The sequence below is a fragment of the Hoplias malabaricus genome, chromosome 3, assembly GCF_029633855.1.
Source record: "Hoplias malabaricus isolate fHopMal1 chromosome 3, fHopMal1.hap1, whole genome shotgun sequence".
NCBI classification, from domain to species: domain Eukaryota; kingdom Metazoa; phylum Chordata; class Actinopteri; order Characiformes; family Erythrinidae; genus Hoplias; species Hoplias malabaricus.
The window spans coordinates 53,704,177-53,718,963 of NC_089802.1; the positions used below are offsets into that span (position 1 = coordinate 53,704,177).

The 14,787-nt window shown below is 39.1% G+C and overlaps 1 protein-coding gene across 1 annotated transcript; it reads left to right on the forward strand.

Annotated features, from left to right (window-relative positions):
* The first annotated feature begins 993 nt into the window (after positions 1-993).
* On the forward strand, positions 994-13,590 carry jade3 (jade family PHD finger 3). The gene is made up of 12 exons (XM_066665441.1): positions 994-1,213; positions 5,567-5,628; positions 5,990-6,049; positions 6,184-6,263; positions 6,508-6,665; positions 6,905-7,095; positions 7,420-7,631; positions 9,527-9,694; positions 9,810-9,926; positions 10,032-10,490; positions 10,597-10,714; positions 10,882-13,590. Exons 3-12 carry the CDS (start codon positions 6,001-6,003, stop codon positions 11,739-11,741), a joined length of 2,412 nt encoding a protein of 803 aa, XP_066521538.1. The 5' UTR covers positions 994-1,213; positions 5,567-5,628; positions 5,990-6,000; the 3' UTR covers positions 11,742-13,590.
* Positions 13,591-14,787: the final 1,197 nt, after the last annotated feature.

A 14,787-nucleotide genomic window follows, 5' to 3' on the forward strand; every position in this document is an offset into this window, starting at 1 on the left:
GTATAGTGTATACAATAGTTTCAACATTCCATTAAGCAGATAATGTAAGAAACCATAGGCAACAGGGGCATTTTATTGGTCATAGGATACAATTTGTCTGTGTCATTTTGTATAGTTGGCATCGGCAGGAAAGACTACATTTCATATGGGAAAGGAGGAAATTAATGTAAAGAAAAGTTACAATCATGTAATCCTGTTATGAATCTAGTTTGACAGATGTTCACATTGTATGATGTAGTGTTTGAAGAGTAGAAGCATGCCGGAGTAGTTTCATCATGATAGCCTACATTTAGATGATAGTTTAAAGTGCATTTATTTTATTTCAGGGCTTAGCGGTTTTTAAGAGGTTTCTTAATACAGCTATTGGAAAATATGTTGTATTGTGCCAACTATATTTAGTAACAACATTAGTAGTACTGTAGTAGATTTCCTATAAAGAGTAGAATATGCATTTGTTTTTGAATAACATCTTTTAATTTGTGATCACCGTTTGATTTCATCTGAAGGAGTGTCTCTCCTGGTGTATTAACATCGTCTTCTGAAAGATTTTCACAAGATTTTGGATCACTGCTGGGAGGATGTGATGCTATTCGGCCATGAGAACATTAATGAAATTAGATACTGATGCGGATGATTAGTTCTACATCACAGCCACTCTTACTCATGCTTGGCTTTGGGCATGGAGACCTTGGGCTCAATCCCGTTTCGTTTCATGCGTTTCTATGGTGATCATACAAACTCTGTGTTACCCACTGAACATACGCCCACGTAAAGTGCACATTAGAGTAGCCGAATTTGCTATTATAAGGGTCTCTACAATGTTTAGTATATTTATCGTATTTGAATATATAAAATTTCAGTAATTACATCCACACTAAACGTTCCACTATAAAAACTTGAAATTAGTTATATTCAAAATCAGAAAAGATAAACTGCAGCTGATTCATGAAAGCGAAGAAGACAGGAAGCAGCATGGGCGCTCCCATGGCCACGAAGAGGCGGAGTTTAGGACCCTGCGACCCGCGCTGTACAATAGGGCTGTTGTGCCTTGGTGGTGGAGAGCAGATTGCTGCTTCGGAACACTGACAGCGTGGAGAAGAAACCCACAAAAACAGCCGAAATAGCCTTATTTTCAGCTCGTCTTGGAGGTTCCCTTGAGAAGAGGCGCGTGGGCACTGTGGTGGAGCTTGGTACTGTCGGCTCTGGGTCTGAGGTGAGGCTTGGATAAATGAACAATACACTTACTGCTGCCTCTCTCTCTGAGCGCTGTGTGGAGGTTTATCCGCGGGGCCTTCTCTCTACTGCCCGCCCGCTCAACACAGTGTCTACACCCGGTATACTGACATGTCCCCACCAGCACTAGGTCTTGGGAGGGGACCATCGGTCTCCTCCTTTGCTCTTCCCGCATTAACGTGTTGTATACGCATACACAGTGCGTGTTAATTTCTCTAAACGTGGCGCTGGTTTCTCTCCTGCCCCTGAGCTGGAGGCGGCTGTAGTTTGGCGCCAAAGGCCGTGTGAGCTAACAGCGGAGTAGAAATCACTTCTGTAAAACAGGACCAACACTGCCCCATGTCTAGAACTGTAGAGGCCTTTTGTTGATCTTTGCCATATTAGCGAGGCTGACTGAGGCTAACCCGTGGACACTCGTGCAACAAGCGCGTTTCTTTAACTTATCCAACTGAAAAACGCACAGCTAACAGAAGTTAGCCCGGTTAACGACAGCGATGAAGTTCGGTTATTTTTTTCAACTTCTCCGTTCCACCTTAAAAAGCGTACACTGGTAGCTTCTCTCTGGTGTAGCAAGACGAGACTGAAGTTAGCTTCTTATTCCACATTTCCATTCCACTTTAAATGGTGCTGCACCTTCCGAACTTCTGATAAAGACCCTGCAGACGCCAAAATGTAACTGCTGCAAAATTTAAGGTGGAACGGCAAGATACCATTTTGACTTAATTTGGTTAGGTTACACATAATTGGCGATGATTAAACACTGATCTGGCAGCCTCGCATAAATATCAAGCTTCGCGGTTCCATGCACTCACATTGTCGTATCTTTTATTTTCTCATGGAGAAAACTATACAGTGTGTAATATAACATGTCTCGGCATGGCTATTATCACGGCAGAGTCTGGACTACATGTACTCTAAACTATTTTAACGGCCCTGTATCCGCAGAATGAGTACTGGCTGACAGGACGGAGTTAATGTTGCCAGGTGTATGTCATGAATGTGTGCTTTATTCAGGAGTTAAGTAATTCGCGGTGAAAGGAAATGGTTCAGAAAGAATTCGGTACGCCTTCCTCTCATGAACGGTCTGTGGCTATTGTGCGCATGCGCGATCACAGATTAAATGTAAAGAGGCCGAACATTTCCCCCAAGAAAGGTGCTGTATTCAAAACAATGCAGTAGACTCTGGTTCTGATTTTAAGTGGTAAACTTCAGTTTCCCAGGCCCAGATTTAGGCTTATCCTAGGCCCAAAAAGCAGTTTCAATGGGTGTTCACCCTTTTGCATTGCACTTCAAAATATTTATTGAAGTGTTCAGTTTAATCATGTCAGACTCGCAAAAAAGGCTTTAATAACACACCAGCTCTGCTCAAATATGTGGTTTCCTACTCTATTTGCACATTGTGTTTGTGTTGCTTCAGAAGACAGTTTTGTTTTGTTTGTCATTATACAACATTCACTATACATTTTTGTAACTCCACAAGCAAAGCTTGCTGCAGCCTGCCTCCTAATTTGACTGTATGGAAGGGTACAGAAAGACACTACTATCCCCCTAGGGCCCATTTGACAGGCAGAATTAGAGATCCCAGTTGGCTTTCTCTGTAAAATGTCATAAATCTGTTTCTGCAAGTCCCGAGCAGACTTCTGATATTGATACAGCACTGAAATCCAATGTATTTATTTTTGCTAAAATCCTGTACTTTTAAGTATTTTCAAGTGGTCAGATTGGCTCTATTGCAAAATGAAATAATTAAAAAAAAATTATTAGCAACATATTTAAAGATCTTTGCTGCTACTAGAGCAGTTCATTACACAGCAGGCCTGGTTTGGTGTGTTGCTCCAATGCAGGCTGCCACTGGGATGCAGGCCAACTTTCAGTGGTCCCTCAACCTTGTGTGTTGGGAGAGCAAGATGGTGTGGTGTGGTGTGATTGGGCATGGCATTGTGCTCTGTAGCTGGTGGTTAAGGGAGTGGGGGTTGGAGGGTGCTGGACCCATGTGGCTTTGGCCTGCTCCATTCAGGCGTACTGTGAAGCAGGACGGCTCTAGAGCTGCCTGTGCCTTTGTTTGTTCAGTTAAGTTTCATTTTGTGTTTAATATTTTTTGGAGTCTTTATTCAGATGAAATTTAAGTGCAGACTAAAATGATTTTCAATTGCAAATCACTGTTTTCTTTACAAGTTAATCATAGACTTGGCTTAGTCCATGTCCATTCAAACCTGTCAGCAGTTTCTGGTTTGGATCCTTAAACTGCATTCTTACAAGAATATTTGTTTCCATTAAAAAAAAAAATAAAACAAACCAAGATGGCTTGTTGTTTATTTGAATGACAGATGACTGACCGAAACACAAAAAAGTATGTGAAAATTGTGCTCTGTTTTTGTTTAAAATTCAGTAAAAAGTGCAACTGCATGGAGGGGCTTCATTCTTTTGTGTAGATGTAGAGCAACACAAAAAAGATTTATAGTGGCCTTCTCAAATCTAGAGCAGTCAAATCAATCTCTGTATATGTAAGGACTGATGCTTCCTAGGCTGCTTTATAGTTTGTACCTGCACATGACTTTTGTGCTTTCTTCTCTAATGAAGCACTATCACCAACAGTTTTTTTGCTTAAGTATCTATGTCTGAGTTGCCTGCTCACCAGAATCCAGGTCATGTTTTGTTTTACAGGTACAAATATGTCTGTGGAAGTACAGTCCTTAGGCTTTAGTTGGGGACAGTGCAGTGAAATGTTGAGACTTGCTTTTAAGTATGTTTCAGGGATAGAATATGGTACTGATTTATGATAACTCTGTCATGTGGTCTTACAATGAGAGAAGCTGTATGGTGGGGTGTAATCAAGGTTTTGTGTCAGGAGCTGGAGTGGAAGCAACTAACATACTTGTGAAATTTGCCATTGGCCATTCTCAAAGGTCTGTCACTCAGGGGTAACGTGAGCTTTTTTCAGTATGCTTGTAATTTGATCAATGAAAATTGTCTGGACTTTTTCTTAGCATTTTGGTGATTTGTTTCACTGTTTCTGATGTAAAATAAGTAATCATTAACATGTTTTGTCTGTGTGTAGCCCTGGTGTTCGCATGGGTTTCCTTCAGGTGTTCTGCTTTCCTCCCACGGTCCAAAAAATACACGTTTTTAGGTGGGTTATTGACTCCGAAGTGCCTGTAGGTTTGAGTGAATGTGTGTGTGTGTTGCCCTGTGAAGGACTGGTGCACCCTCCAGGGTGTGTTCCTGCCTTGCTCCCAGTGATTCCGGGTAGGCTCCGGACCCACCGCAACCCTGAACTGGATAAGCAGTTATAGACAATGGATGAATGAACTTGGGAAACGTGTCTAATTTTACATTAATACACTAATGTGTGTGTGTATATATATATATATATATATATATATATATATATGTATACACAACCTTCGCTGTTTGTTTAACAAGTTTTTTGTTTGTTTTTGTTTTTACATATAAAATATTTCATTTTTAAATGTAACTGATTAACAGAGATTATTCCAGTCTTAAGTGGCAGCAACATTGGCATCCTCAATTGTCACTCACTGTATTGGGGATATTTGTGCATTCCTAAAATAGTGATAGAATATGTCCCCTAGTGGTTACTGTGTGGGGAGTTCTCTTTCTGGATTTTGCATGCTGCAAGGCAGGCAGATTCCATTTCGAAGTTTGCTCCTGCAGCTTCCTGTGTCTGGTATTTATAGTGTCTGTGCTAGATAGCTGAGAGTAAATGAGAGAATTCATCAAGGTTCATGTCAACCCATGACATAGACCAAATTATTAGTCTGAGTAACGTAAAGTACACAAAGAAAATCCCACAAAATAACAGTTTAAAAATGGATGAACTTGGGTTACATAGGTTGTTGCACGCTTTTCATAGCTCAATGCTTGATTAGTCTGCTAAAATGAGAAATAATATTGTGTTTGAGATACGTTTCAAAAGCCTGGTAACAAATAGGTACTGACTGAAAAGTTAACTTTGTTTTATATCCTCTTATGGGAAATTCTGAACACGCGTATAAATGTTTCTTTTGGTTTAGGAAAACTGTAACTGGTAAACAAATCCCAATAGTAGCATTACTATATCACTACTTTAATCTGTCTTATGAGTTGCTCTTGCAGTTATATTGTTTGTGTGTGTGTAGGCTGGGCTGAGTTAATATTTATTTAAGGAGGCCCCTCAGTAAGGCACTGGAGCAGGATAAATCTGTGCAATTTTGTGTCTGGGTGCCATATAATCCTGTTGCCCCCCACACTCCCCTTTACCCACTGCCCACCAGTTAGAACTTACAAATCATTCTCAGGTCTTTCTCTGATGCATGTTTTATACTTTTTACAGATATAAAAAGTGGATCACTGAAACAGGCCTGAAGGAAGTCTAGCATGAGCTACAAATTTATGGTGAGTTAATGACTGACAGTCTTTATTTGCTATTTTACCTGAGCTGAGCTGGCAATAAAACTACATAACACCATTAAACAATACATAGCATCCAGATTGATTTGTCAGGGCCTGACCAATATTAAACTAAAATTTGCAACTAATTTCCTAACCCCCATCCCCAACAATGATTAGTTTTATTTTTAGTGTCTCATTTTACTTTCAAATTGACCAGTCCTGTCTGAACATGTGTCAATTTTAAGAACTGATTGTTGACGTCCCCCAGTGGTGCTGATCTTGTAAATTTTACACACAGACAAAGAAGTGTAACTAATGAAAGAAATTGAAGGTTTATATGAAGTTCTCCATCTTTCTTTTTCAGGATATGTCACGATGAAAAGACTCAGGAATTCAAGCAGTAGTGACAGTTCAGACAATGAAAGTGAGTAAATCGTGTTTCAAATATAATCACATTTTCTTTGTATTTGCAAATTTAGATGTTCATTTGAGAAAGTAAATAATTATTAGAAGTACTTGTGGTGTTTAATTTATTTGCTCCTGTTCATAACGATGCAGCTCCCTCCACCTCCTTCTCTTCAAACAAGTATGGAAGCAAACCTGGAACCCCTGCCTCTGCGCAGAAAAAGCCAGCAGAAGTAAGTGTAATATTTTGGAATTTGAAAGCTTTGTTTACATGGTAGTATGAAGTTGCCCTCTTATATGCTTGCGTAATACTATATAGAGTCAAGTCTGAACATGTATCAGGGGAAAAAAACAATGACACACAAATGCACAGTGGACCATTACAGTAAGTCATAAATACCTACATTTAAACTGAAAACCATATATCACATTTTCTGAATCAGATTTTTACAATGTGTCCAATAATGTTTTTCACAGGTGTTCAGAAAAGACCTGATCAGTGCTATGAAGCTGCCAGATTCCCACCACATCTCTACAGAAGACTACTACCTGCTTGCTGACACATGGAAGCAAGAATGGGAGAAAGGTGTACAGGTACCTGCCAGTCCAGATACCATCCCAGAGCCCATTGTAAGGTTGGTATGTTTCTCTCTCACTGTCTCACACACTCACACTGCCTTTCATTTGATTTGTTCTTCTGTTCTTCTTACTTGCTCAGACATTATTTATAATTATCACTATTCAATGCTTGTTGCATAACTGGCTTTTTTTTTTTTTTTTTTAGATTTTCCTCTTTTACATGCTACATTGTTCTCATCATTCTTTTTAATATAGCGGTCCATCAGTTAATTATTTATATTGTGTCTCTGTACAGAATAATCGCTGAGAAGTCGAAGCAAATTCTGTTCTCCAGACAGAGGAAGTATATACAGTGCTGGAGTCAGGATTTGACAGAGACAGGGTATGTGAATATTAAAGAGCTAGCTGATGCCATGTGCAGATATGACCTGGACGATATGGACCTATACTGGCTGCAAGAGCTCAACATGGAGCTGTATCAAATGGGTAAGAAAAATTAGACTGCATATATCTTTCTTGATGTTTAACATAAACAATGACCTAATCTGATTTAATACAAAGTTATCTAAATGACTTGTATTTCAGTTGAGTTCATGCTACATCAGTATTTCCCATTCAAAACTGTAGTAGTTTGCTAAAAAATTAGAACTTTTAAAATGGCAGAAATTTGTGTTATTATTATTATTATTAATAATAGAAGTAGCTATATTTTTTGGTAATGTTTTGAAAGTTGCTGCATTTGACATTTTGAAATGGTAGAATATTATTTACAGTTTTTTTTTTATTATTATTATGGTGCCTCTCTTTCAGGTGAAGGGCCTGTAGATGAGTTAACCATGGAGAGAGCAATGGAGGCTCTTGAAAGAAAGTGCCATGACAACATGAACCATGCCATAGAAACTGAAGAAGGACTTGGCATTGAGTATGATGAGGATGTCATTTGTGATGTATGTCGGTCGCCAGACAGTGAGGAGGGAAATGACATGGTCTTCTGTGATAAGTGTAACATCTGTGTGCACCAGGTGAGTTTGAAATGTTTGTGCTGTCTTCCATATTAAATTTATTCGCAATATGTGGAGGTCACAGTGCTAAATGTTTTACCATAATATTTATTGGATAAATTGAAGGACAAAATGGGTAATAAACAATATGAAAACACAGACATTTAATTCCTCTATTTTACACAAATGTATTACAGAAACCTAAAAGTATGTTAATTCCATAAATGGTTGTCTTGTAATTAGATTTTTTTTTTTTTGTTTAAACAACAGGTCTTGAAAGTTTACATTTATTTCATGCATGACTCTGTATTAAAATCTTTCTAATCCTTGGTGATCAAGGCCGTGTTGGCAAACAATAGAAGGGGTTAGGACTGTGGAATGCTTTTGAGGTGAAAAGGTCTGTGTTGACTGGTAGTCGAAACAAAGGGAACACATTTAAGATACAATTTTTTGAAACATGGTTATGTTCGCAGTAACCCATATCTACAGTATTTTAATTAGGGATAGTCGACTATGGACTAATATAATAGATCCAGTTGATTATCTAGTTCGGGGTCGCAGTGGGCCCAGAGCCTACCCGGAATCCTTGAGCGCGAGGCAGGAATACACCCTGGAGGGGGTGCCAGTCCTTCTGGAGGGGGCTTATATTTTTTCAACTAACCTATAATAAAAATTAAATAAGACTCACTATGAGCTATAAATGTGTAATTGACTTTTTTTAAAATGACTGACTTTAAATTGACTGTTTTAAATGAGAAGACTGGTCTCAGATCAGATTCCTCTATACGTATGATCATTGTCACTAAAATTGATTTTAGATCAGCACTCCTAATCTGGAATTGGTACATTTAGATGTGTAAGAGGTTAGGTCCTGATGTGGGTTTTGAATACCACCTTAGTAGCATTTGGTTGAGAATGTAGCATATGTTTTGTGACACTGTATAATTCTATGAGGTAGCTTGTGCCACCATATTTAAAAGTTTAGATGATATATTTTTACATGGAAATGAGAGATGTTTTGGGTTGACTGTCTTCCGTGGTTTATCAGTGCTAGCTGGTAGAAGCTTTTGTTCTCATTTACAAAGCCAAATTTTGATTCCAAACATGTTTTAGATATATTGTCTTCTCACTTGTTCAGAAAAATACATTCTAAATATTGCAATAAACAGTACTTTATGCATTTGCTTCTATATTTGGCATGTGTTTTAAAAAAAATGCCCTATACATTATATTAAAATGTGTTTTGACTGTATAATAAAAAATGTTATTAGGCTAATTATAAAGTAAAATCATTAATTATTAGTGCAGCACTGTGGCGGAGGAGGTAGTGTCACAGTCACGCAGCTCCAGGGACTCGGAGGTTGTGGCTTCGAGTTCCTCTTTAGGTGACTGTCTGTAAGGAGTTTGGTGGGTTTCCTCCCACAGTCCAAAAACATGTTGCTAGGTGGATTGGCGACTCTAAAGTGTCCATAGGTGTAAGTGTGTGAGTGAACGCGTATAGTCCTGTGAAGGACTGGTGCCCCCTCCAGGGTGTGTTCCTGCCTTGCGCCCAGTGATTCCAGTTAGGCTCCGGACCCACTGCAGCCCTCTAACTGGATAAGCGGTTACAGACAATGCATTAATAAATTAATAATTCATTATTTTTATGTCATTTAGTTTCCCATGAATAAGATTTTAAATCCCAAAGTTTTTCAGCATTAAACTTGTTCTTTGTAAGTAGTGGGGGAAAAAATGACAGCTAAGGAAAGCCAGAAAAATGTTAATGTAACACTAACTGTTTATAAAACATATAGATGGTAGTAGTCATCAAAATTAGCATTTGAAATGAATTATAATAATGCTCATCAAAAGTACATAACTACTGCCCTATGTGGTTTGAATATGTGTTCACCATTACAAACCTTCATGTTTTTTAGGCTTGTTATGGCATAGTGAAAGTCCCAGATGGAAACTGGCTGTGCAGAACCTGTGTGCTAGGCATCGATCCACAATGCATTCTGTGTCCCAAAAAGGGAGGTGCTATGAAGGCTACACGAGCTGGCACAAAGTGGGCACATGTTAGTTGTGCCCTTTGGATTCCTGAGGTATACTTCCTGTTTAAAACAAATATGTAAATATAGATAAGATACATACAGTAAATATGAAAATCATAATTTGTTTAAACAAAAGCCAACTTGGGTGAAATTGTTTTGTTTGTAGGTAAGCATTGCTTGTCCAGAGAGAATGGAGCCCATTACTAAAGTGTCTCACATTCCACCCAGCCGCTGGTCTCTAATCTGTAGCCTCTGCAAACTCAAGACTGGAGCCTGTATACAGGTACGTTTGGGAGAGATGCAAGGATATCACTGAGTAAAAGAAATGTATTTACACATGAAAATGCATGTGGTGTCACTCTCTAATTCTCTAATCTTGTCTTGCCAGTGTTCAGTAAAGAACTGCACTATTCCTTTTCATGTCACCTGTGCTTTTGAGCACAATCTGGAGATGAAAACCATCCTGGATGAGGGAGACGAGGTTAAGTTCAAATCCTACTGCCTGAAGCATAGCAAGTCCAAAACAGGAGAACCTGGTCTAAGCCCAGCCCGCCACAAACCCCCCACAGAGACAGAGAAAGTCAGTCTGAGGGCACAGAAGCTCCAGGAGCTGGAGGAGGAGTTTTATAAGTTGGTGCAGCCTGAGGAATTGGCAATGGATCTTGGGCTGCCCCTCCATCTGTTAGACTTTATCTACCAGTACTGGAAGCTGAAGAGGAAGACCAACTTTAATAAAGCTCTGCTGCCACCCAAAGATGATGAGGAGAACCTCCTGCTGCAACCACAGGAAGACAGCATCCACACACGCATGCGCATGTTCATGCATCTGAGACAAGACCTGGAGAGGGTGAGTAAAGTTCAGTGAGTTGCTGATGTCTTGATGAAGTCACTTACTTATAGCCTGATGGAATGTTATTTTTTATTTATTTATTTATTTTTTGGTGATGTTGAAGGTGAGGAACCTGTGTTACATGGTGAGTCGGCGTGAGAAGCTAAAATTGTCCCAGAGTAAAGCTCAGGAGCAGATATTTAACCTTCACGTCAAACTCATCAACCAAGAACTATCTGCAGGTAATGAACATAGAGCCATTTGTAACAGAGTTGTATATCAGTGTTAAGTGAAAATGCTAAAGGTATACACACTTTATACAATTGTGTGCAAACCATAAAATTACTTTACATTATTGCCTTTGTTTGATAGTGAGAAGCCACTGTTTTTAATGCATTTTTATATACAGGGCTGCCAGTGTCCTCTCCTGTGGAAAATCTTCTCTTCCGGCCTCCACCCAGGATAACACTTAAACTCAAAATGCCCAAGGGGTCACTGGGCAACATCAAAACCAGCACCAAATCTGGTAATGGGCCACTGTGCCCAGATAATAGCAGTAACGTATATGATGTGTGTGGAACGGGAATTGGGCTGGGCAAACCTCAGCTCCACCATGGCCGGGTTCGGAAGGAGGAGCAAGCTAATGGCCTTCTTCCTGCTGTCCGGCGGGACAGTGGCACCCCTAATACATTGCCATTACCCATTAAACCCACGGGAAAGCCTCTGGCTCTACATGCCGCTCTACATGGCCATTCATCTAATGGAAAGGAAAAGACTGAACAGGATAGGCCACGTCTGGTAAAGTCTAATGGCATCATGGAGAAGCCTATAGTTCAAAGAGACACTTCCTGCCAGACTCCCTCTGAACAGACAACTTGTATTGAAGATTCTGGAAAGAGTCACTCAGGCAGTTTTCACAAATCTGCCCTAGAACACTTTGGCAGGACCTTCAAACAAGCGACTGTCAGTTTGGTACGGACTACAGAGGACTTCTGGAGTGCTGAGAAAAACGCTCGCAAAGTGGTCAACAAAGAGAGGACAAACTGTGCTAAATCAGCCACTGACCGACCACCAGGGAGCCATAGAGTATACCAGGACAGCGATGGGTACTGTCCTGATCTGGAACTCAGTGACTCAGAGACTGAGGCTATGGGCAAGCGACTGCAGGCTGGGAGAGGTCCCAGTGAGAAAAGCCCAGCCACAATCTATGCTCGTGGGAGCAGCCGAGGGAAAGTATCTTTAGCCTCCAGAACTGCAGTGCAGAGGTGACAAACCTGAAAAAGCAGTCTCAATCCCTCAAATCCACTGCTACAGGTCTGTCACCGTAACGCTCTGGCAGTCCTCAAAGTGTGACACTCCAAGGATTCCTTGTTGAGGAAGAAGCCTGTGATTGTACTGGCCATTGGTTCAAGCCATCACAGAACGAAGGCCCAGTTATCCTGCATGGTCAGGGTAGACTCGCATATCAGTCAAATAGGGCACTCCCAATATTTTCCTTTGCTCAGTGGAGGTTGTGAATGTTTTCCATTTGGTTCAGCAAAGCACTGTCTCTGCATCTGCTCTGAATAACAGGGTTTGAGCTGCTACACACGAGACCACACAACATCTCATGTATGTGCGGCAGACCTTTTAGCAGTGTCTCTGTATATAGTGGTCATGAGAAGGAGTTTCCATGTTTAGGTTGTACATAGTAGCTTGTCTCAAGGGTTGTGGAATGATTTGAGGTTATTTCCACATACTGAAACGTGACATCCTTGATTAAAATGGGTATGCAAATAAATAAATCATAAACAAAAAAGCTACAGAGTTTGAGTCTGACACATTGGGTAAAAGCTGGCAAGAAGATATTAGCTTGTGTGTTTCTCTCCCTCGCACTTTTTCTTTCTGTTGGTTACCATTAACATACTTGACTTATATCACTTCTGTTTAAAAATAATAATAATAAAAAAGAAAAATCTGATGAGCAGTCAGAAATGGTCTTCCATCACTGTTTTCATAGTTCAAAGATCTGTTTTCTTTTAAGATAATCAGTTTCATGTTTAATATAGGTTGAAGGTTATGGAAACTTCATGAATTTTCATTTTGCAACATTTTATAAAGAGTGTAGGGGTGTAAATTCATTGCCACAATAACGTTTCAATCAGAATAAGATTCCACAATGTTGAAATGGGTTAGAAAATAGCTTGTGGGCACTTGGGGGCAGTGTGGTTTCAGACTCTAATTCAAGTACCACTACTGCCATTATTGCCTGTTCATTAGCAGTATATGACTACTTTTGACCAAATAAATGTTTCATATAGGAGCTGAAAAGAGCCACATACTGAAATGCTGCATAGTGTTTTACTATTGATATTATGTGAAAAACTCTTGTTTAATCTTGAGCCAAATTACTTAATATTTTTAAAAATCAACTGATGGTTTAGAACTCATTTGGTTTGAAAATCATCAGTACAAAAGCGCCTTAATTTCTTCACATATTCCTTTAATAGATTGAACTGTTCAAAATACAAAGATACTTTTGGATTTATCTCAGTGGTGGAATTTCTGTCTGGTTTAATAGATTTTTGTGTGTTTAGTGAAATGACTCACCATTTACACATCTAGTATGTACCCTGCAATAGTCCTGGATAGCAAGATTTTGTTTCTACAGTGCTGCCAGTGTGCAGAAGAATATTTTGTCTTCATTTCTGTTGCCTAAATCTGTTTTCATATTTGTATGTGTTCGTATTCATGATTCAGATACATTCAAGTTTTACATCTACGGATGGAAGTTATCACGTTCAGCTTTTCAGTGTTCTCATGAGATGTCTTTATGTCCTCAGGATTGAGAGAGCAATGTGAGCCACAGATTTCACACCATTGTGTGTGCAATATGTACCTCTATGTAGTTTAGAGGGAGTACAGCAAGGTTTGTGCAGTCGACTGGTTCTGTATTTGTTCTGTGAACTTCCAGGAAGACCTCAAACAAAGTACTGTTACTAGAAGCCAGCGGGAGATGCTAATGATGTGCATGAAGTGTGCGTCCTGTTTAAATAGAAGTACTTTCCATTTTTCCTTCTTTTATACTTGATACAACAGAATGGAAAAGGCAATATGTTTTTTTTTTATTATTGTGAGATGGAGCTCTTTTCAATAAACTTTTGAAAATAAGATTGAATATGTTCATTTTTTTTTAACAATTACATTATTGCAGTCTGCATTTATTATTACTTCGAAACAGAAAGATCTCAGTATAGATGGTGAATCAGCTTCAATCCTTGAAGTCAAGCCCTAGCCAACCAGTGCCTTATTTGTATCATTTACATGCAGCACACCTTCATGCAGAAGTTTTGTTAGTGAGCCAATGAAGTGATTGCAGATGAAGGTTGAGCAGTGAAAACACTACTTGTGTGTTAAAGCAACAATAGGTAGTATTTTTACCCTTTAATTAGTCCTTAAACTCTTGGTGATATTTCACTGACCAGTAATTGGGAAAATAGAGCCTCTGTCGTTGCAACGTCGTATTCAGCACTGCAATAACTGCACTATGTAACTTTGGGAGATGGGCAAAAATTCCCTTTTATCTGATGTGAGATTGATTGTAGAGATGCACCAAAGATGAAACTGGGAACAATCATAAGTGTTTAATGCCTTTAATTGCTTTCTCACAAAACAATTTTACATGGTTGTGTTTCCTGATGCATGTTTTGACATAAAATGCTCTTAATGTTCATGATGGAGATGTCTGTACAGTCCCAAAGAAAATCCTGGCCACAGGAAATCTTTTTTAAATCTATTGAAAGATTTAAAAAAGGGTAGCTTTCCGCTTAAACTCAGATACTCATGTTTAGTTGCGGATTCGGGTGCTTTATAAGGGTGCACTGTGTCCTTGTTTTAAAAACCAATATGTGGTCTGGAAATCATGCTATTTCCTGTCAAAGTCAAAAATATATGCAGACATTACCTTCATCCCAAATACTAGATCTTCATTCACACACGCGAAAGGCTGTAATTAAAATTTTGTTACTGTATACTGTACTTTTCTATTTAAATCTTTTAAATGTCATATGACCTTAAAGCAAAGTCTGTGAAGTTGTCCCACTGAATTTTGTGGTGTTTCACACATTGCTATAAGTGTAAATCCAAGTCTTAAGGTGAGTAGTGATTCACCATTTAATCTATAACCCCTTACACAGATGATGAAAACACCACACGTTTTGTTTATTAGCTGAATTGTCTGGCTCTGTGAAAAATCTAACTATAATAATAAACTTATTGTTCATTTTAAAGGTATTTTTTACTGATAAAGATGAAAAAATTGAGGAATCACTATTTA